The 19,538-nt window shown below is 46.0% G+C and overlaps 1 protein-coding gene across 1 annotated transcript; it reads right to left on the minus strand.

Annotated features, from left to right (window-relative positions):
- Positions 1 to 1,223: 1,223 nt before the first annotated feature.
- On the minus strand, positions 1,224 to 2,120 carry LOC146833862 (small ribosomal subunit protein uS5). The gene has a single exon (XM_085601757.1). The coding sequence runs from the start codon at positions 2,100 to 2,102 to the stop codon at positions 1,260 to 1,262; it is 843 nt and encodes a 280-aa protein (XP_085457883.1). The 5' UTR covers positions 2,103 to 2,120; the 3' UTR covers positions 1,224 to 1,259.
- Positions 2,121 to 19,538: the final 17,418 nt, after the last annotated feature.

Raw genomic sequence — 19,538 nt, forward strand, 5'->3', positions numbered from 1 at the left:
CAGTGAAGCTCATGCCCCACTTTGCTGTAAAAAGGACAAAGCTGCCATGATAAACATGGCACAACAAAATTTCGAAACTACTTTCCAAAACCACCACAAAAATAAAAGTCTTATTCTCCGGATTGATTCCTGCATAGGCAGTTTGCAATGTAACGTACCCAAATCAGTTACGGAGCCAAGAGTTTGTGCATCTTTCACCTCTCAAAATGATGCAGATCTATTGGCACCAGTTGCAGGCTGAAAAGTGGTTAAAACAGTTGACAGAAATGGATACATACTGCAGTTTTGGGTTAGAAAGTTTAGCCCTTGCAGAGCCTTAACATTAGATTCACTTTAACTGAGATCAGCCCTCTACTGTTGATGCACAAGAGGCCCATGCAACAGCCAGTGACTCTGCAACCAACCAATTGTTTGAGATAATTTCAAACAAGCATTTGCAATGCAATAGGTCCTGCACCTACAAGAGCCCAAGCCATTGGCATTGTAAATGACAATGCCCATTTGTGTTTTTTTTTTAAATAGCATAAACTCGCATAAATGCAAGACCTCTCATTGCAAATGCCCGTTTTAAGTTTACAACTGAGCACAGCGCCGCCTCAAGGAAACCGCGCCCGGTTCATCCTTTTTCTAAACTTTAACACTGAAAGCAGTGTCTGAAGCGGGCGCAGCGCTCACTATGAAAACTAAAAAACAAACAGAGCGCGGTGTCCCAGAAGTGGAAGTTGCACTCAACATGAAAGTTAAACATAAATAACCTGAGCGCGGTGATCCTAAAGTAGGCGCCGCGCTCAGGATACAAATACAAAAAAAATAGCATCCGCCATTGTCCCCATAAACAAAATAGAGCTGACCCTTTAGATAAAGCAACCCATGTAACGTGCCAAGCAAAATGTCCAGTCGTTATGGGTGGTAACAACTGGCAACAAGGAGGGACTAACAAGCCTCCTAATGGATCAAAGGCAGCATTTACCAAGGACAACGACACCAGCCACTGAAAACTATGGTTGTAGAGTGGGCGAGGCTTCACAGCATACTCTACTACAGGATGCCTCGCAGAGCATGTGTGCTGCTGCTAGGCTCAACTCAAAAATAAATAAGGGACAGCTAGGTGCGACACTTGTAACACAAACCATTGCCCGAACATTGTTTAAAAAGCAAAAAGTGTTATTTACTTGGAAACGTAAACAGATCTGCTGAATGATACAAAATAAATCCAGTGCAAGAACAGTTCCAACTACTTTATTTTCCAGCAGAACATGTTATGTGGGGGTTGCGCCGGGGACAGCTGCTGCCTGGGAGTTCTGCACAGACACTCTGGTGTGCGTCTTGGCCAAGTGATCGGTGTATTCCTGGTATGGAGACTTGGTAAAGACCGTCTCCTTCCAGAGATCTGGGGTCAAGTAGCTGTAGGTCTTTGAGATCGCATCAAAGGTGGCCTTTGCAAAGTTGCCCAGAGTGGCTGTGCAGCCCCTGGCCGAGGTGTAACAGTCATCGATACCAGCCATCATCAGCAGCTTCTTGGGGACCGGCGCAGACACAATGCCAGTACCGCGGGGTGCAGGAATCAGACGCACAAGAACAGAACCACAGCGTCCAGTCACCTTACAAGGCACTGTATGGGGTTTGCCAATCTTATTACCCCAGTAACCTCGTCGCACAGGTACAATGGACAACTTGGCGAGAATGATGGCCCCTCGAATAGCAGTAGCGACCTCCTTGGAGCACTTCACACCCAGCCCAACATGGCCATTGTAGTCTCCGATGGCAACAAAAGCCTTGAACCTGGTACGCTGACCGGCTCTGGTCTGCTTCTGGACCGGCATGATCTTCAGAACCTCATCCTTCAGAGAAGAGGCCAGGAAGAAGTCAATGATCTCGGACTCCTTGATTGGAAGCGAAAAAAGATAAATCTCCTCCAGAGACTTGATCTTCATGTCCTTGACCAGCCGACCTAGTTTAGTCACCGGCACCCACTCTCTTTCATCGACCTTCCCGCGGGCCCCGCGGCCTCGTCCACGGCCCCGCCCTCTTCCACGGCCGCGGCCCCTGCCGCCAAAGCCGCCTTGGAAGCCTCCCATGTTTTCACCGGCGTTGTCCGCCATTTGGTGATCTTTAATAAGAAGCTATAACTGCCTTGTTAATCATGATTCCAGCCTCCGCTGCATGGTTCTCAGTGATCGATCTAAAGAATGCTTTCTTTAGCATCCCAATTGCAGAGGAGAGCAGAGACATTTTTGGCTTTAGTTTAGGAGGTCGCAGCTTCCGCTTTAAACGCGCTCCCCAGGGCTACTGTGAGAGTCCATCAATATACAGTAAGGCTTTAAAAGCGCAGCTTGATGCACTGGTTTTACCCAGTGGCGCTATCCTTATTCAGTATGTTGACAATTTACTAATCGCCACGGATACTGAAAAGATTAGCAAAAATGCTACCTTGTCATTGTTGCGTCATTTGTCTGCATTCCATCACAAAGTGTCTCTCTCAAAGCTGCAATATTGTCGACAAGAAGTGACCTACTTAGGTCATCTCTTATCGAAGGAGGGAAGGAAACTGACCTCAGAAAGAATTCAAGCCATTGCACAGTTGAGTGTGCCAAGAACACAGAGAGAAGTGCGTGCTTTCTTGGGCATTACTTCATACTGTAGGCATTGGATTCCTAATTTTTCCTTGCTGGCAAAACCTTTGTTAGCATTAACATGTAAAGACACACCGAATCCTATCCCATGGTCTGAAGAGTGTCAGAAAAGTTTTTGGGAATTGCGTAATGCATTATGTTCAGCTCCTGTGTTGGGTACCCCTGACTACAGCAAGCCTTTTACATTGTATGTTCATGAAAAAGATGGTTGCGCATTATCAGTGTTAACACAGCCTTTTGGCGACAGACCGCGTCCATGCGCATATTTTTCGTCAACCTTGGACCCGGTAGCGAGGGCATTGCCAAGTTGTCTGAGAGCCACAGCCGCCGCAGCTATGTCTATTCGACAGTCTGCTGGCCTAGTAATGGATCATACATTGATTGTCATGGTTCCACATGCTGTGGACACATTGTTGAACAGGACCAAGACACAACACTTAACTAGTGCGCGATTATCTGGTTATGAGCTGACACTGTTAGCAAATCATATACACATAAAGAGATGCAACACATTGAATCCAGCTACACTATTACCAATTCCAGCAGACTTAGATGAGATTGAGCAACATGATTGCCTGTTCAGAACCGAAGAAGAGACGAAAGGGAGAGTAGATCTTAAAGATACTCCCCTGACTGAGTGTGATGGTACTTTATGGGTGGATGGTTCGTGTTTCAAGCTTCCGAATGGTGATACGACTGCTGCATATGCTATCACGACTTTGCAAACGATTGTGGAAACTGCGCGTGTGCCACAAAATTCGGCTCAAGCAGCAGAATTGATTGCCCTTACGAGAGCATGCGTGTTGTCTGAAGGAATGAAAGTGAACATATATACGGATAGCCAGTACGCCTTTGGCGTGGCTCATAGTTTTGGGCGATTGTGGAAAGAACGTGGGTTCCTGACTTCGCATGGAGCTAAGATTCAGAATGGCAAGTTGGTAAATGATCTCCTTGAGTCACTGACCCTACCGTTACAAGTTGCGATTATGGTATGCAGTGCGCACAAGAAAATCACTGATGATGTTGGTCGTGGTAATGCGTTTGCTGATGAAGTCGCGAAAGAAACAGCAAAAGATGTGAAGACTCGAATGTATGTTGCTGGCCCTGCCAGATGGGTTGGTGATGTTGGAATGTGTGAAAACACAATAGAGAGTGTAAAGTCCCTTCAAGCTGAAGCCACAGAGAAAGAGTTGAGTAAGTGGAGAGAAAGTATGGGTAAGTTGGATGAGAATGGTTGTTGGATTGATTTGTCAGAACATAGGCGATGGTTGTTACCTGAGGCATATGTGCTTCCAGTGGTTACTATGGCACATGGAATGGCACATATCAGTACAAAAGGAATCTGTAAGTTGTTGGCTCCAGTATGGCACAATGCTGGAATTCCTAAGTGTGCAGAGAATGTGCTCAAGAATTGTATGGTATGCTTGAAGTACAACCCTGGTAGGGGAACCCCAACTCCAGCTGGTCATTTTGCGCCTCCATCATATCCATTTGAAGTTTTGCAGCTAGATTTTATCCATATGGAAAGGTGCAACAACCTGAAATATGTATTGGTGGTTGTTTGCGCTTTCTCAAAATGGATAGAGGCCTATCCTCTAAAAGATAACACTGCTCTGTCCACAGCCAAAGCCCTTGTGAAGGAATTTTTCCCTAGGTTTGGAATGCCAAGAATGGTGTGGAGTGATAATGGGAGTGAGTTTGTTGGTCAAGTGATGAAGAATGTGTGTGAGGGAGTAGGGATAAAGCAGAAATTCCACGCTGCAAATCACCCCCAATCAGCTGGATTAGTAGAGCGCTACAATGGCGCTCTAAAACTCAAACTGGCCAAAATCCAAGCGAGCTCAGGTCTTAAATGGCCTGACGCTCTGCCTCTAGCACTCCTGTCCACCAGAATGACCGTGCATTTACGAGTGGGACTTAGTCCCTACGAGGTCGTTTTTGGCAGCCCGGCAAATGTATGGGGTGTGCCAAGACCGACGAAATTCAATGAAATCGAACATCCAGTACTGCTTGATTACTTGTATGAATTGACGGCTAAATTACGTGTTTTACACCAACAGGTGCATGATACTCTCCCCCAGGCCTCTGAGGCTCCAGGACACCCTATCGACCCTGGCACGTGGGTCTTTGTGAAAAATTTTCAGCGCAAGAGCAACGATGAGCCTCGTTGGATCGGCCCTCATCTCGTACTCCTATCCACGAGATCAGCTGTTCGAGTAAAGGGGAAAAAGAACTGGATCCACGGCGCCCACGTGAAGAGGATCCCTTTGCCTCTGCCGTATGACCAGTGGGTCCAGGAGGGTATCGCAGACTCTGAAACAGACACTGTACCTCGTTTTGTGCCGTTCAGTGATGCACGCATAAAAGGCACAACTTCAGCACAGGAAAGTGACGATATTTTGCAAGAAGCTGTGCCACCGTCAATTCGATTGGACACCACAGAGCCTGAACTCTTGTTTCAAGATCAGACAGTACCTGTCCGTTTTCATTATAATCTAAGACCAAGGCCTATGGACAAATAAATATTCTTTTTTCTTACCCTTTTTATTTTTTGATCACCAGAGCTCTCCCATCTGAAGGACTTTCTTGATTTTTGTTTTTCGAACCACCATCCGGGTTCAGCCGCAGGGTCGCGGTGCCAAGACTTTGGGGTACAGGCCGAAGACGTTAGGTCAACGGTTCTGGTTGGTCTAGGGCGTTCCCTGGACTGACAGGCGTACTCCTTAGCAGAAGATACTCACCCGCCGCGAGCGGCACGATTAGAGGATGGAGTTTTTCAAGATGGAGAGACCCGCTGAGGAAATTAACTTTAAAGCAAGAATGTGTAAAATAATGAAGAGCAAACGTTTTGTATTTTTATGCCTGTTCGTATTATGTAGTATGGTAGTGTTTACTGTAGGATTTGTATTCTTCTCCTCTCAAGAGCCCATTGCACCCACTGTACAGCCTATACCTCCTCCTACTTTCTCCTCACACTCTTTCCACCCTCTGCCTGAACACGAACAAGCTAGACGATCAGAGTTTGTGAACAACTCGTTTATTCAGCTCCTGCACCAGCACCAACTAGTCATGAATACAACCAATTGCTGGGTGTGTGGTTTAATGCCACATACCATTAATAAAGGTATTCCCTATCTAGTGCTGCCGTATAGTTACAATGGATCGTCATGGGCATTCCAGACTATGTTTCGCTTTGCACTAGATGCCTACTCCCCGCGACAACCGCGTTCCATCAGACCTAGCACCAATAACAAAGCTTTAATGAAAGGAGTTGCCGATATGAGCAGAGATATCGATGCATACTCATCTATTCCCAAAGAAGAATTGAGAGCTTATGTAGGGAGGAACGCAACGGGGTATAGTATTAGTCTGGGTGAAAGACAGCGAAAAATCTCATCCCCAATCTGGGTCGTTCCCCACATAGGTCGGTTCTGTTTGCAAGGTAATGGTCAGAATCCTAGAGCTCAACTGGGAAGAAGTGACTGTACTGAAACGTACACTTTTCCGTCACAATTTTCCCCTGCGTTTTTGGCTGCCAAGGGTACATATTTTATCTGCAATGACCGAGCATATACATGGTTGCCCCCTGATTTCTCGGGCACATGTTATATTGCAAATCTGCTACCGCCAACATTTACTGCCGCCTCTGACTATCACAAGACCAGAGTTGTGAGAGGCGTGATTAGTAAGGAGGATACTGCCGGTCAGGAAGCGGGAGATTTCTTTTTGGGTTTCCTGCCGTTTTGGGGACCTATGGTCAATAGTAGGAACCTGAGACAACTGACTCGTGTGGTTGAATCCACTGTTAATGTTACGGCTGGTGCCCTTGGTAATTTGACAGCTGAGCTCCAAGCGGATCGCCTCATGACTTTGCAGAACCGCCTGGTTCTAGACGTCATACTTGCAGACCGCGGTGGGGTATGTAAGGTTATCCAATCTAGTTGTTGCATTTTCATACCAGACAACACTCCAACAGTTTATCAAGCCATCTCCAAACTACATAAAATATCTGAGTCTATACACGTGGATAAAGGAGATTGGTCACTGGTGGGGTGGTTCTGGGAACTGATATCTGCCTGGGGTTGGAAAGTTCTGATGGTCATTGGAATGATCTTAGCCATCCTTTTCCTGTTCTGTCTGTGCATACAGTGTGCTCCTGCGATATGTGGCCTCTGTGCTACATTATGTGTAAGGAAACCTGTATCGAGGGACGAGCTAAGTAATAGGATGATGCTACAGCAACATCTCCATGACTTTGTGAATATTGACCTAGACTCGGATTGAAATGAGTATAGTTATTGCCTATGTAAGGGCAAAAGGAGGGTCTGTCGTACTTTAGAATTTGGGACCGCGTAGGAGGCAGGGCCCTACCCCTGTCTATCCCGGTATTAGTGAACCGCGAATGGTTAATGCGGTATGTACAAGTGCTTTGTGTAACGTTTTAGCTATGAATGCACTGTGTATACGCTATTATACATCACTACGTGGTTTCCATTTTATAGCGGTGGCCATCTTATGGTTGCCCTCACATAGGCTACATAGCATGAAGCAAATACGGGCCTTTTAGAGCACATGTGCCTTTCTTTGACTTTTCTGTGACCTGGGCAGCTTGGCTCCGCTGCCCCAGGTCAGTCCGGTCTCACGAGTTCCCCGTCCTCTGGCCACCTGTGATTAGCATCAGGGCTTCACACACCATAAAGCCTTTACATTAAACACGAGCCTCCAGCTAATCTCTTTCTCACCTGACTGTTCCTGCTTTATGGCTTGTTTTCCAAACAGGAGATGCTCATGTTTATTGGGGCCTATCGATATCTGATGTGGGATCTGAGCCTTGCTGGGTAAATAATTGCGGGCTGGCTTAACTGGAATGTGGGATGGTCATCATGACTCTGCCTTTTCGTTTGTAATGTATACATGTAATGGCCATATCGTAAACCAAGGAATGTATGCCTGAAGCAGGATATTTTGTATTTAAGCAGAAGCCCGTTTCTGTGATTTTTAGCAGTCTCCTGAGAAAATACACGCTGTTGTACTTCTAGGACGCCTGTAATTGGTCTGCAGCCAATAAATTGATCTTTGACTTCACCCAGAAGACTCTGTGTTTCTGTAGGTCTGAAACAGGAAGAACCCGAAGTCATAGGGTGTGTTCCCCTGCACCGCTGGGCTTAAAATTCCCAGTACTTCATACCCCACACATATTCAAAATTCTTGCGACAATTTTCTCAATGGTTCCATCACAGTGGCAAAATCTTTTACAAACAGCTCATGGTATTCACACAGATCGATGAAGGACATCAATTTCTCTTTGTCATCTGGTGCAGATGCACGTTTGATAGCATCAACAAGACTCTCATTAGGCACTACTCCTTTAGCAGATACAGTATGACCCAAAAAATCCACCTGTACTACAACAATTTGCATTTTTCAACACATAATACGACCTCTTGCGGACAGTCTCTTGCAAACCTCTTGCAAAACTTTACAGTGTTCCTCTTCCAATTTGGAAAACACCAGAATATCATCCTTGAAACATCTAGCCTGAGTCTCCATGGGTAATATTATCAAGGACGGCCTTAAAAATGACCGCCGGTTTAGCGGCAGAAAACTGCCGCTAAAGCGACGATAATGGGCTTGATAATATGCCCTTGAGAATTCCAATAGAAGTTCATGTTCTGATGTGAACATGGGCTTCTATTGGAATTCTCCAGAGCATATTATCAAGCCCATTATCGCCGCTTTAGCGGCAGTTTTCTGCCACTAAACCGGCGATAATTTTAACACCGTCCTTGATAATATGCCCCCATATCCTTGAACATATGTTGCATGGCTCTTTGAAATACTGATGATGCTGATGCCAGTCCAAAAGTTATCTTTTTCAACTGGTACACTCCACAAGGTGTGATAAAACTTGTCAAATGTCTATTCTTTTTGGCCACATTTATTTGATGATAGACACTATGCAAATCTAAGTTGGAAAACACTGTAGCACCATTAAACATTGACAGCAAATCGTTTATTTTGGAACGGGGTGCCTATGCACAATGATATTCTCCGTCTATGCACAAATGGAGTTTGCCATTACTTTTTTCACCAAAACTACAGGAGAAATCCATTCCATTGTCTCTATTTCTTCGATGACATCCTCTCTCAGCATTTGATTTAGCAGTTCTTGCAATTCTTTTCTCAGGCTAAATGGTACCATTCTCACTTTTTGTTTAATGGGCAGAGCACCCTTCTTCAGCTTGATTTCATGTTCGGACCCTTGCAACCTTCCTAATATCTCACTAAACACATCAGGGAAAGAGGAAATATTTTTTTCTTTTGGCTGCAAATCTTGTTCAACCAGAACAGGATCCACCGCATTGGGATTTAACTTGATACCAGGTCATCTTTGATCCCTCCATCCAAACACATTTGCACCTTTCTTTGCCACATAAATCTTCAACTGAGCATTCCTTCCATTGAATATTGACATGGTTTCAAAATAACCTGTAAAATCAATGCACCGACCATCAAAAGTAACCACTATGACAAATGTGGTTTATCGCTTCCAAACATACTCTCAAAATATGCTTGGGATATTATAGTAAATGGAGAACCAGAGTCTACAGTAACTGCAATTGCAAATAACACAAAGGTGGGTTAATAAACTCTTCATCTCCTTCGTTACTTTCACCATGCACCATTAACACTAAATTTATTTCTTCCACAACCCCATCGTTCAATTCCAAATCTTTCAAAGACGTGGCATCAAATACTTGTTCCACACAATGCCGGGGTTGTCTTTTTGCATCCCTGCACATTTTTGAAAATGTACCTTTTCTATTGCAATTATTGCACATTTTGCTAAGTGCTGGACAATTCCTTGAAGATGCAAAATGGTTAGGATCACCACATCTAAAGTAATATGCCCTCTTGTCCTCATGCCCACCCTTCTAACTTTCATTGTTCACAAATTTTCCTGTAACTGCACAAACTTAATTCTCCTTCTTACCAAGTTGAGATTCATTTACTTCCTTCAACCAGTTCATGGATTGTTCAATGGCTTTCGCTGAAGCCACCACTTCATCCATGGTGGGATCGCCCATAAACTTTCTTGGATACGTTTATTGTTAGTGTTAACCAGGGCTTTAAGTGGGATGATAGCACTGGGGAGTCTCTCAGGGGTGTGTCCAATGTACTTAAGGGCGTGGATTAAAAACACATAGGCTAGAATTCTGTGCTTAGCATAGTGTGGACCCGACTTGTACTTTGCTGTTTCTGTCATTGCATCCAAATATATGATACAACAAGTAACATCATACCTACAACAAGAAAGGACTTTTGGCTTTGCCAATGGTTGTTAGCTGCATAAGATAAATAAGCAACAACTATGGCTTGTTGTATATAATATTGTGGAAGCTTACACCTAAAGCCATGGTGATACCACAACAATGTTGCTGCTCCTGAGTTTCAAAAAGAGAAGGGAAATCCAGAGAGAAAATAACTCTCTTTCAAGGATTTCCCTTCCCCTACAATGCTCTCCTCGCATGACGTCATGCCATAACTTCTTCACTAGTAAGAAGTGAGCAGTGTGAGCACGAGTACATCGATGAGCCTGCTGTCACTGCAGTCTGGAAAAAAATAGACCACAGGTGCCTGGGCACAAAACAGAGCCCGATAAAGACCCGTTTTGAGACCCCCTTTAAAAAACTCCCGGTGCTCAGCACCAGTGATACCCAGACCACTTAAAGCCCTGGTGTTAACCATGAGCTGATCACTTATCATTTCATTAGTTGTGTTGCCAAAATTTCAAGTGTTTGATAGACTTCTTAGTACAGTTAAAAACTCATTGACAGATTCTCCTTCTTTCTGTGTCCTCATATAAAAATGATAAGTCTCAAGAGTAGTACTGATAGTCGGCTTAAAATGAGCATCTAGCCTCAAAAGAGCTTCATCAAATTCATTCAATGCCTCATCCTCATTTTCCTTCTCAATTTTAGGCAAAGATCTGAAGGCCTTCTGTCCTTCAGAACCTAGAGAATGCAAAAGAATAATTTTTTCCTCATAAATCATAACAGGCATTCTATCACCATCAATAAAGCACGTTAAGACATTATACCCAGAATCACAGGATATTGAGTCAATGCCGAGACTCGAACCTGGTTCCCCAGCTCCAAAGGTGGCAGCTCTTGTCGTTAAGTCACAACCTTGTCTCATTCTGCACCTTTCTCTCGCTGTCAGGTCGTGTCAACTCCCTTCCAGGTCCTCGCCTGCCCGTACCTCTACCCGCCACACCGTACCTATCACAGCTGCGTCACTACCTGTCCGCATCTTTTCGTGTCTGTACCTCTCCAGGTAGTACCTCTCTCAACTGTCTTTCTTCCTACCTGAACCCCTGTCTGCTCACACCTGTTCCAGTCCACACCTCTACCATTCTGTACCCCTCTTTGTTCGTAGATTCCCTGTCAACATCTCTCCCAGCCAGGGCTTTAAGTGGGAGTAAAAAACTAGGGGGGGTCTCTCAAAGGGGCGTGGCCGGAGTAATTTAGGGAGTGGCTTAAAAACACATAAACTAAAAATCTGCGCTTATAGCATAGTGTGCTGCCCCACTGGTATTTTTCTGCTTCTGTCATTGCATCTAGATATATAATGCAATGAGTAACATTACACCTATAACAAGCCAGGACTGTTGGCTTTGTAAATGGTTGTTAGTTTCATATAGTAAATAAGCAACGACTATAGCTTTGTTATATACAATGTTAAAAATGTTTCAGTACTGAAATTTTGAGACTGTGAAATAACTAAAACGAGTCTCTCTGAAGTTACATCAATGTCTTTGAGCAGTGGTACTGCTGCAGGGTTAAGATCTTTTCCAAGCTGAGGGTGAGAGCAGAAATGAAGAGCCCCATAGGGACCCGGTACCTTCTTTTAAGAACTGCTGGTGCTCAGCACCGGTAAGACCCTGCCTACTTAAAACCTTGCTCCCGGATCACCTCCCCGTGCTCCTACTCTTTGCTGCCACACATCTCTCTGCCCATACCCAGGCTCGTGTGTACCTTTTACCTGCCTGATCTATAGCTAGGCCTCAGCACTGGCAAAGTCCAAAGGTCTGGCTTATAACTGAAAATGCACGACAAACATTTTGGCTTTGCCAATGCTAGATTACTTTCTTTTTTTGTCACCCATCCACCCTTACCTTTTCTTTTCAGCCCCTTACTATGTGTCATTAAATCTGTCGGAACAACATGTGAGGGTGAGCACTAGGACCCTGTACAGGGCAGATGGGAAGGTGTCCGGACACCACTTTCGGTCAGGGAGCGGGGAGTCTGAGTGGGACTCAGGACATTATTACGCGCACCTACGACTGCGAAGGAGGGGCCTGCATGCACGGTACGCCCAGTGCGAATAAAGGAAGTTATATACACTCACCAGCCTTTGTGTGCTATCTTTTGTTGCGCAGGAGACACAGCTCTATCTGTCTCTAACTTTCTCCCTGAACTCCAACTTTTATAAAAATTGTATTTACTGCGATGCAGTTTTTTTTCTTTTGCAAAAGTTCAACAGTGGCCTAATACTATGAATTCTATTTTCAACTTCAACATCTTGCTTGTGATGTCTAGTTAATTTATCACACTTGTAGTGACCTAGGGTCAGGGGCACTAGGACCCTGCTCTCGGACTCAGGGGAGGGGACAGAGACTGGACACCACTTCCGGTCAGGGAGTTGAGCGGGCACTGGACTGGACGAGGGCAGAGGAAACGGACGTGCATGTGGGCACGAGTAGAATAACAATAAAGAATAGAAGAATCACTTACTGGTCTCAACGTGTCTCATTAAGCAGGACACAACAACTGGCGACGAAGGCAGGATCGAGAGCCACCACAAGAAACCACCTCGTCATCACGACCGACGAGACGACGTCCGGAGCAAGAAGAAGACGAAACTCAGGAGCCTACTCTGGTCCGTCGGCCCTGAAGAGGAGAAGAAGCGAAATCGGGAGCGCACCCCGATCGCAAAAGAAACGGAGCCAGGAGCCCACCCTGGTCCGTGTGCGTGGCATCCACAGCGACATCGGGAACCCACCACGGCCACACCAAGGAGAGTGAGGTGAGGGAAGCGCGAAATAAGCCTCCGATCGTTGAAAAGCTACCCGCCGACTAAATGAAAGTCTGAGCGTCCCACGTTAAGATTCAACTCGAAATCTCCCGAGAGCTCGGTGGCCATCTTGAAGTCAGGTAGGGCAGCAAATGAAGAACTGAGAATGGCCTGGCGGCCATTTTGAAGTCAGGCAAGACAACAAATAGCAAATCTCACCCACAGAAGCGCCGGCGGCCATCTTAGAGTCAGGCTGGACAGCGAATGTGTGGCTAGAGAGGGCCAGGCGGCCATTTATAAGACAGGCATTAACAAAAAGTAAGAAGAAAAGGTGAAAATAACGGAATAAAAGGAAATTACAGCACAAATAAGGAAAAGGAACGCAGCACTACAAGAGGAAGACAAAGGAAAGGGAAAACAATGGCCAACGAAAGCGACAAACCCAGCGCCCAGGCAATGTTTCACACACCACTGCCGTTCAACATATCGGAACCCCAGACAGGCATCAGGTGGGAATGCTGGATTCAGCAATTTGAGCGCTACATGAGCGCCACAGACGTCACAGAGGCCAAACACATTGACCTTGTATCTCACAGGAGATGAAGTAGAAGACCTGCTCACAACATTCCCCAGCGACAAAAAAACGGCGTACAAAGGACTGATCCAGAGTCTCACAGAGAAGTTTGACCCGCAAAGGCACATTGACTTCAAGAGGTACACATTCAACACTGCATGCCATAGAGCAGAGGAGTCCATAGATGACTTTGCGACAAGGCTGCGCAAGCTTGTAACGTACTGCGAGTTTGATAAGTTCGACAACGAACAAGTGATACGACTACGCATCATCGAAGGCTGCCAGTCCCTGGAGTTCTGCGCACGTATTCTGAAAGACCAACGACGCTGGAGAAAATTCTGATGATGGCCCGAGCAGAAGCAAGAGCTACGACACATGCCAAGGAAATGGAGCAGGGCAAGGATAGAAGAACAGAACAAGCAAATCGCCTAATGGGAAGCAGCAAGAAATATGACAGCACACCAACACCGCCAACGAAAAGACAAGAAGGAAAGTGCTGATGGTGCTGCCTCGACTTCCCACATGTCGGTGCATGCCCGGCAATGGGCCAGAAATGCAGAAAATGCAACCAAGACAATCAAAAGGCGAGTGCCTGCATGAGTAGACAGTTCAGAAATGAGCGAGGAAGAACAGCAAAAACGCGAGCAGCAGTGAGCAGGCACATGGAGACAGCAAATCACAGCTTATCAGGTGAATCAGGAGGTAGAGCCGCGTCGGAAAAGGCAGAGCGACTGTATTTGATGGCAGAGGCACCCAAAGATGAACGAAAGCCAGAACACATTAACGCTGTGGAGAAGCAACAAATAAAGAAAACGGCAACTGTAGAAATTGAAGTGGGATGCCACAGCACACTTTTCGTGCTTGATAGTGGGGCCACCTGCCACATCATGTGCACGTCGGAATACGAGAATATGAAGGTCAGACCACCACTATCATCATCGACTGTCTATGTGTTCACCTGGGGCTCGAAGAAACCGGTGGAGAACTTGGGGAAATTCACAGAAACACTAAAGTACAAGGACCGGTCAGACAGAGAAGAGATACACGTACTAAGGGGAGACATCCCTGCACCATGCCTACTAAGCAATGTCACAGTGCAGGTAATGGGCCTCCTGGCCTTGACACACCACATGGCAGAAAAATGAAACATTCTACAAGAACACCCGGCCATACTACAAGGCCTAGGGAGACTAATAACATTGCACATCAACGAGGCAGTCAAACCTGTGGCGCAGCATCACCAATGAGTGCCCATACACCTACAGCCGCAGGTTGAAGAGGAAATACAGAGCCTGCTGGCACAAGCCATCGTTGAGCCTGCAGAAGGGCCGACTCCCTGGGTGTTCCCCATAGTGGCGGTGCCAAAAAAGAACACCTCAAAGATCCACATCGGCGTGGACATGAGGATACCAAACATCACCATTAAAAGAGAGCGACACCCTGGGCCCCAACTAAACGACATGATAAGCTGTCTCACTGGAGCATGCCGATTCTCAAAGCTGGACCTGTGCCAAGGGTACCATCAACTGGAGCTCGACGAGCAATCGAGATACATCACCACGTTCTCCACGCACATGGGCCTGTTCCGCTACAAGCGACTGAGTTTCTGCATCTCATCAGCTGCGGAGATATTTCAGGAAACAATAAGACAGGTGATCAGGCTGGTAAAGAACAGTCTAAACTACAGCGATGACATCCTGGTGTTTGGTCGGTCTGATGAAGCACATGAACACGCACTACGTGAAGTATGCCTGCAGCTGGAACACGCAGGACTAACGCTAAACGCTGACAAATGCGAGCTGGGAAGAAGTGAACTGGTGTTCTTTCGGCATACCTTCTCTAAGAAAGGAATGAGACCAGACCCCAGCAAGGTAGAGACATTGAAAAATGCAAATCCTCCAATAGATGTTGCAGAAGTGAGGTTGTTTCTTGGTCTTGCAAGTTACTGTGCCCGCTACATAAAGACTTCGCCACGGTGAGCACACCACTGTAGGACCTAACAAAGCAGGGTCAGAAGTTCGTCTGGTCACAAGAGTGTGGCTGGGCGTTCGAAGCCATCAGACAAGCAGTGATGGCCGTAGACCACCTCGCCTACTTTGATCCGCTCTTATGTACCGAACTGATGCCAGCCCGGTAGGGCTGGGGGCAATATTAGCACAACATCTGCCAGGGAGAGACTCACCAAGAAGAATTGTTGCATACGCAAGCAAAAGTCTGTCTGATGTTGAAAGAGCATACTCCCAACCTGAAAAGGATAGTTTAGCAGTGGTTTGGGCGTGCAAGCACTATCACATGTTCATTTACGGAAAACCATTCACCATTGTCACTGACCATCAGGCTCTGGTGACAATATATGGAAATACGAATGCAAAGATGCCGCCTCGCATTGAGCGCTGGGGCATAAGGCTGATGGACTACGATTTAAGATAGTACACAAACCGGGCAAAGAGCACAACCCGGCTGACTACATGACTACATGTCTCGACACCCCTTACCACAGGCATCAGAGAAGACCTTAATGGCAGAAGAGTATCTAAATTTTGTACTAAAACAGAACACGCCAGCTGCGATAACACTTGCTGAACTAGAACAGGAGACAGAAAAGGACAACACAATGCAAGCAGTGAAAGCAACAACAAGACAGCAAAGATGGAGACACATCAACAAAAACTGTGCACTAGGAGACGGAGTCAACAAGGAGGAAATGATAGCATTAAAAAAAATAAACGACGAGCTGTCAGAGACTGAAAATGGCATACTAATGCGAGGAACAAGGATAGTAATGCCCAGAGGGCCACATCGATGGACTGTCAATTTGGCGCATGAAGCACACAGAGGCATAGTAGCTACAAAGAAGATGCTACGGGAGAAGATATGGTTCCCTGGCCTAGACAAAATGGTAGAAGACACCATCATGAGTTGTCACATCTGTCAAACAACAGGCCAACCGGCGAAGCCAGAACCAATACAAATGTCTGAACTTCCAAAGGCAGTATGGACAATGTTGGCAGCAGACTTCTATGGGCCACTAGACATGGGCAACTACCTGCTCGTGATCATTGACGAATACTCAAGGATTCCCATAGTATGCCACCTCTCCTGGACATCGCCAACCGCAACACTACCGGTACTAGATGACATATTTTCAGCCTGGGGATCACCGGAGACACTAAAGACAGACAACGGTCCTCCATTTTCAGGGGAGGAGACAGATCTCCATAGGACAAGCGCTCTGTCAAGTACTACGCGATTACAGGAACACCCGCCCACAGCTCCACAGGGAGGTGTCCAGCTGAGTTAGTGCTAGGAAGGACCAGCAAAACATGGCTACCACAGTTAGAAGCAAAGAGGCTGCCAGAACACAGCAGCATTGCTGTTAGAGACCAAGAGGCGAAAGAGAAAATGAAGACATACACGGACGCCAGGAGACACGCGACCACCGTGCACCTCAAGCAGGGAGACCAGGTGTTAGTGAGACAGCGGCAACGGAGAAAGTCTGACAGTCCATTCTCCAAGGACCAGCTAATAGTAACAGAGGTCAAGGGGCCAATGAAGAAGAGGAAGAGACTTGTCCAAAAAGAGTGAGCAAAAAGGCAAAAAGACTGATTGAAGAAATGTAGCGATGGGGATGACTCTCCATCTTTTTTCCATTTTCCATCTCTCTCTCCCTCTCTCTCTCTCTCTTTATTCTTCTCTTTTCCCCTATCGTTCCGACGCAATACATGCAGAAATATCTCTCTCTGTCCTCACATTCTTTCGTGACAAAGGGGGAGATGTAGTGACCTAGGGTCAGGGGCACTAGGACCCTGCACTGAGTGCCTTCCTGTCTTGTTTACTTGAGCTGTTGCGCAATGCACTGCCTAGCACCAATGCAGGAACCTTTGCTCAATGCATTGTATACAGGATTGTTTTTGTGCAGGAAGGGGTACCTTCCTGCACAAAAACAATATTCTGAGGCATTTTACTCTTTCTATGTGTGCTGCACAATGTAGAGGAAAAAACTATGAGGAATAAAGACATTTATTTTTACCATTACGCCTCTCCTGGGGAGGCATTGCATTTTGACGTATTCCCAGATCTGCCAGTAATGAAAAATCTGGGAATGCATCAAAATCCATGGGTGGATGCGTGGGAACGCCCATGCTCAACCCTAAGAACTCCTCCTTGGTGCAGAGTAACGCGATTTGCCAGGCGTTGCATTACTGTAGATTTATCAAGCCACTCGGGGCCACACAAGGTGGGCTAGCATGGCTTGATAAATCTAACTTAGCAGCTGCGTCACCCTTGCGCCCCCTTGCCTGGTGCAAGGGCGACGCAACTCTTTGTTAAATGTGCCCCCTCCTGTCATCAATTCTTGAAAAAGTACAATAAGACTAATTTATCCTGAAAGAGGGGGCTTTGGGTCAGACCTCCTCAGCCGTTCACTTGAACATGCTTTGCTATGCAATTGCTTGGATGGATTTTCAAGGCAGATGATTTCGACTAACAAACCGCGGGAATCCTTTATCACAAGGGCATACACTTTAGGTCCTGTAAAATCTTCTTATCAATGTACGCTGATTAAATCATGTTTATTGTGAATCAAAACCTATAATCTAGGCCCTATCAATGACAAAATACTGGAATATAGGAAATGATCTGGACTTGAAAAAAATTGGTCTAAATCAATGTTGATGCCACTAACAAGAGTCACACAGACCTGCATCTCCCATACCCTCGAAGCGGCAGACAGACCCTATTTGATACCTTGGCATCCAATATCATTGGGAACTATGGACGCTCATCAAATAAAATTAAGGGAAATGCATGACCAGCCTCACTGAACTGGTAGACATCTGGATTAAACCCCCACTAATTATGGCGGGACGGGTGGCACACATGAAAATGCCCTCACTCCCCCAAATTACTATACCTATTAGAGAACATTCTAAATAGAGTCTTTACAGATCAGTTGAGCTCTCTGATGGCTTGCTTGGCTTGGGCAGGATACACAATCCTGGATTGCATGGTACAAACTGCAGATGCTATGTGATGGAGAGGATTTGCTGTGCTAAACATTGTGACTTACTCTGTCTGGCAGAACATGCACAATAATCACATCCGTGGATTCATCCTACACTATCTGATTCTAGAGAAAGGACTTTTCGCCCCTGACGAGTTGTGCACAGCCTTGCTATCTAAACTCCCCCACCCAACCACTGAGATCCAAACATTAGAATATACTAGCTGGGGTTGGTCCCAACTTGCACCATTATCAAACTTTCAGGCACTGTACTCTCCACATCACCCATTTCCCCATCACCCCAGATTATCCTTGACCTCTGAACCTGGGATAATCAAATACTTGAGATGGAGGGAGCTGAAGACGCCGAGGAACATATTCCCTGATGGGTCTTTTTTTCATACACAAGCTTCCTTCGTGGAAATCCCAGCAAATTGCTGGACACAATTGTTTACCATGCCCACAGTACACTATAAAAGTGCTATTCCCTGGGGTGCTCAATGAGCCCGTGGAGTGGGCATTGGTCACTCCAGTACAACTTGTCCTCTGATCACATGTATATATAGCTGTGCATTAAGCAAGCACACTAAATCATAATCATCTAACTATGAAGGGCAAATGGGACCATGACTCGGGGTATAATATTACAGCCTCAAAGTTATTGTATTGTTTTCAGCATATCAGAGAGGTTTCCTCAAATGGTAAATTCAGATTAAGTCACCGCAAATGTATCCCTAGGGCCCAGTGCCGGATTGGGAATTCAAAGCAGTTCTGGCAATTTTGACGGACTAGCCCCCCTGCTGCATTTGTTACTGGGGGCCGATATTGCAGCACCGCTGTAAAACTGCCCCTGTAAAAAGAAAAAACAGCCACCACCGCTGCAAATTCAGCCCCCACCCTTCCAGCCTCTAGGGAAAATGCCTGATCCCCACTACGCCAGTCTGGTAAGGCTTAACACACTGCAGCTAGCTTATTGTGCTATAGGCCAACAAAGGCTGCTTAGTCCTGGAGCTGCAGTGCTCCAGATCCGGACTTCTGGGTCTGCCCCACAATTCAGGCCTACTGGAAGAAAACATTGGAGGTGGAACAGGAAATCAGTGCAGTTTCCACTATTTCTATTACTTACGCTCCTGGGAAATTCCTAACCCGTAGCGCAAATTTGTGGCTATTGCTCTATTACTATGCAAAAGTCAAATAACTATGCACTGGCAGAAGAAGGCTGCACCTAACTGGTTGGCTGAGAGACATGACT

The sequence above is a fragment of the Triturus cristatus genome, chromosome 4_2 (assembly GCF_964204655.1).
Source record: "Triturus cristatus chromosome 4_2, aTriCri1.1, whole genome shotgun sequence".
Classification (NCBI taxonomy): domain Eukaryota; kingdom Metazoa; phylum Chordata; class Amphibia; order Caudata; family Salamandridae; genus Triturus; species Triturus cristatus.

What these genes read in the sequence shown, in the direction of transcription:
- LOC146833862 (XM_085601757.1), bottom strand. Translation starts at nt 2,102, where the DNA reads ATGGCGGACAACGCCGGTGAAAACATGGGAGGCTTCCAAGGCGGCTTT.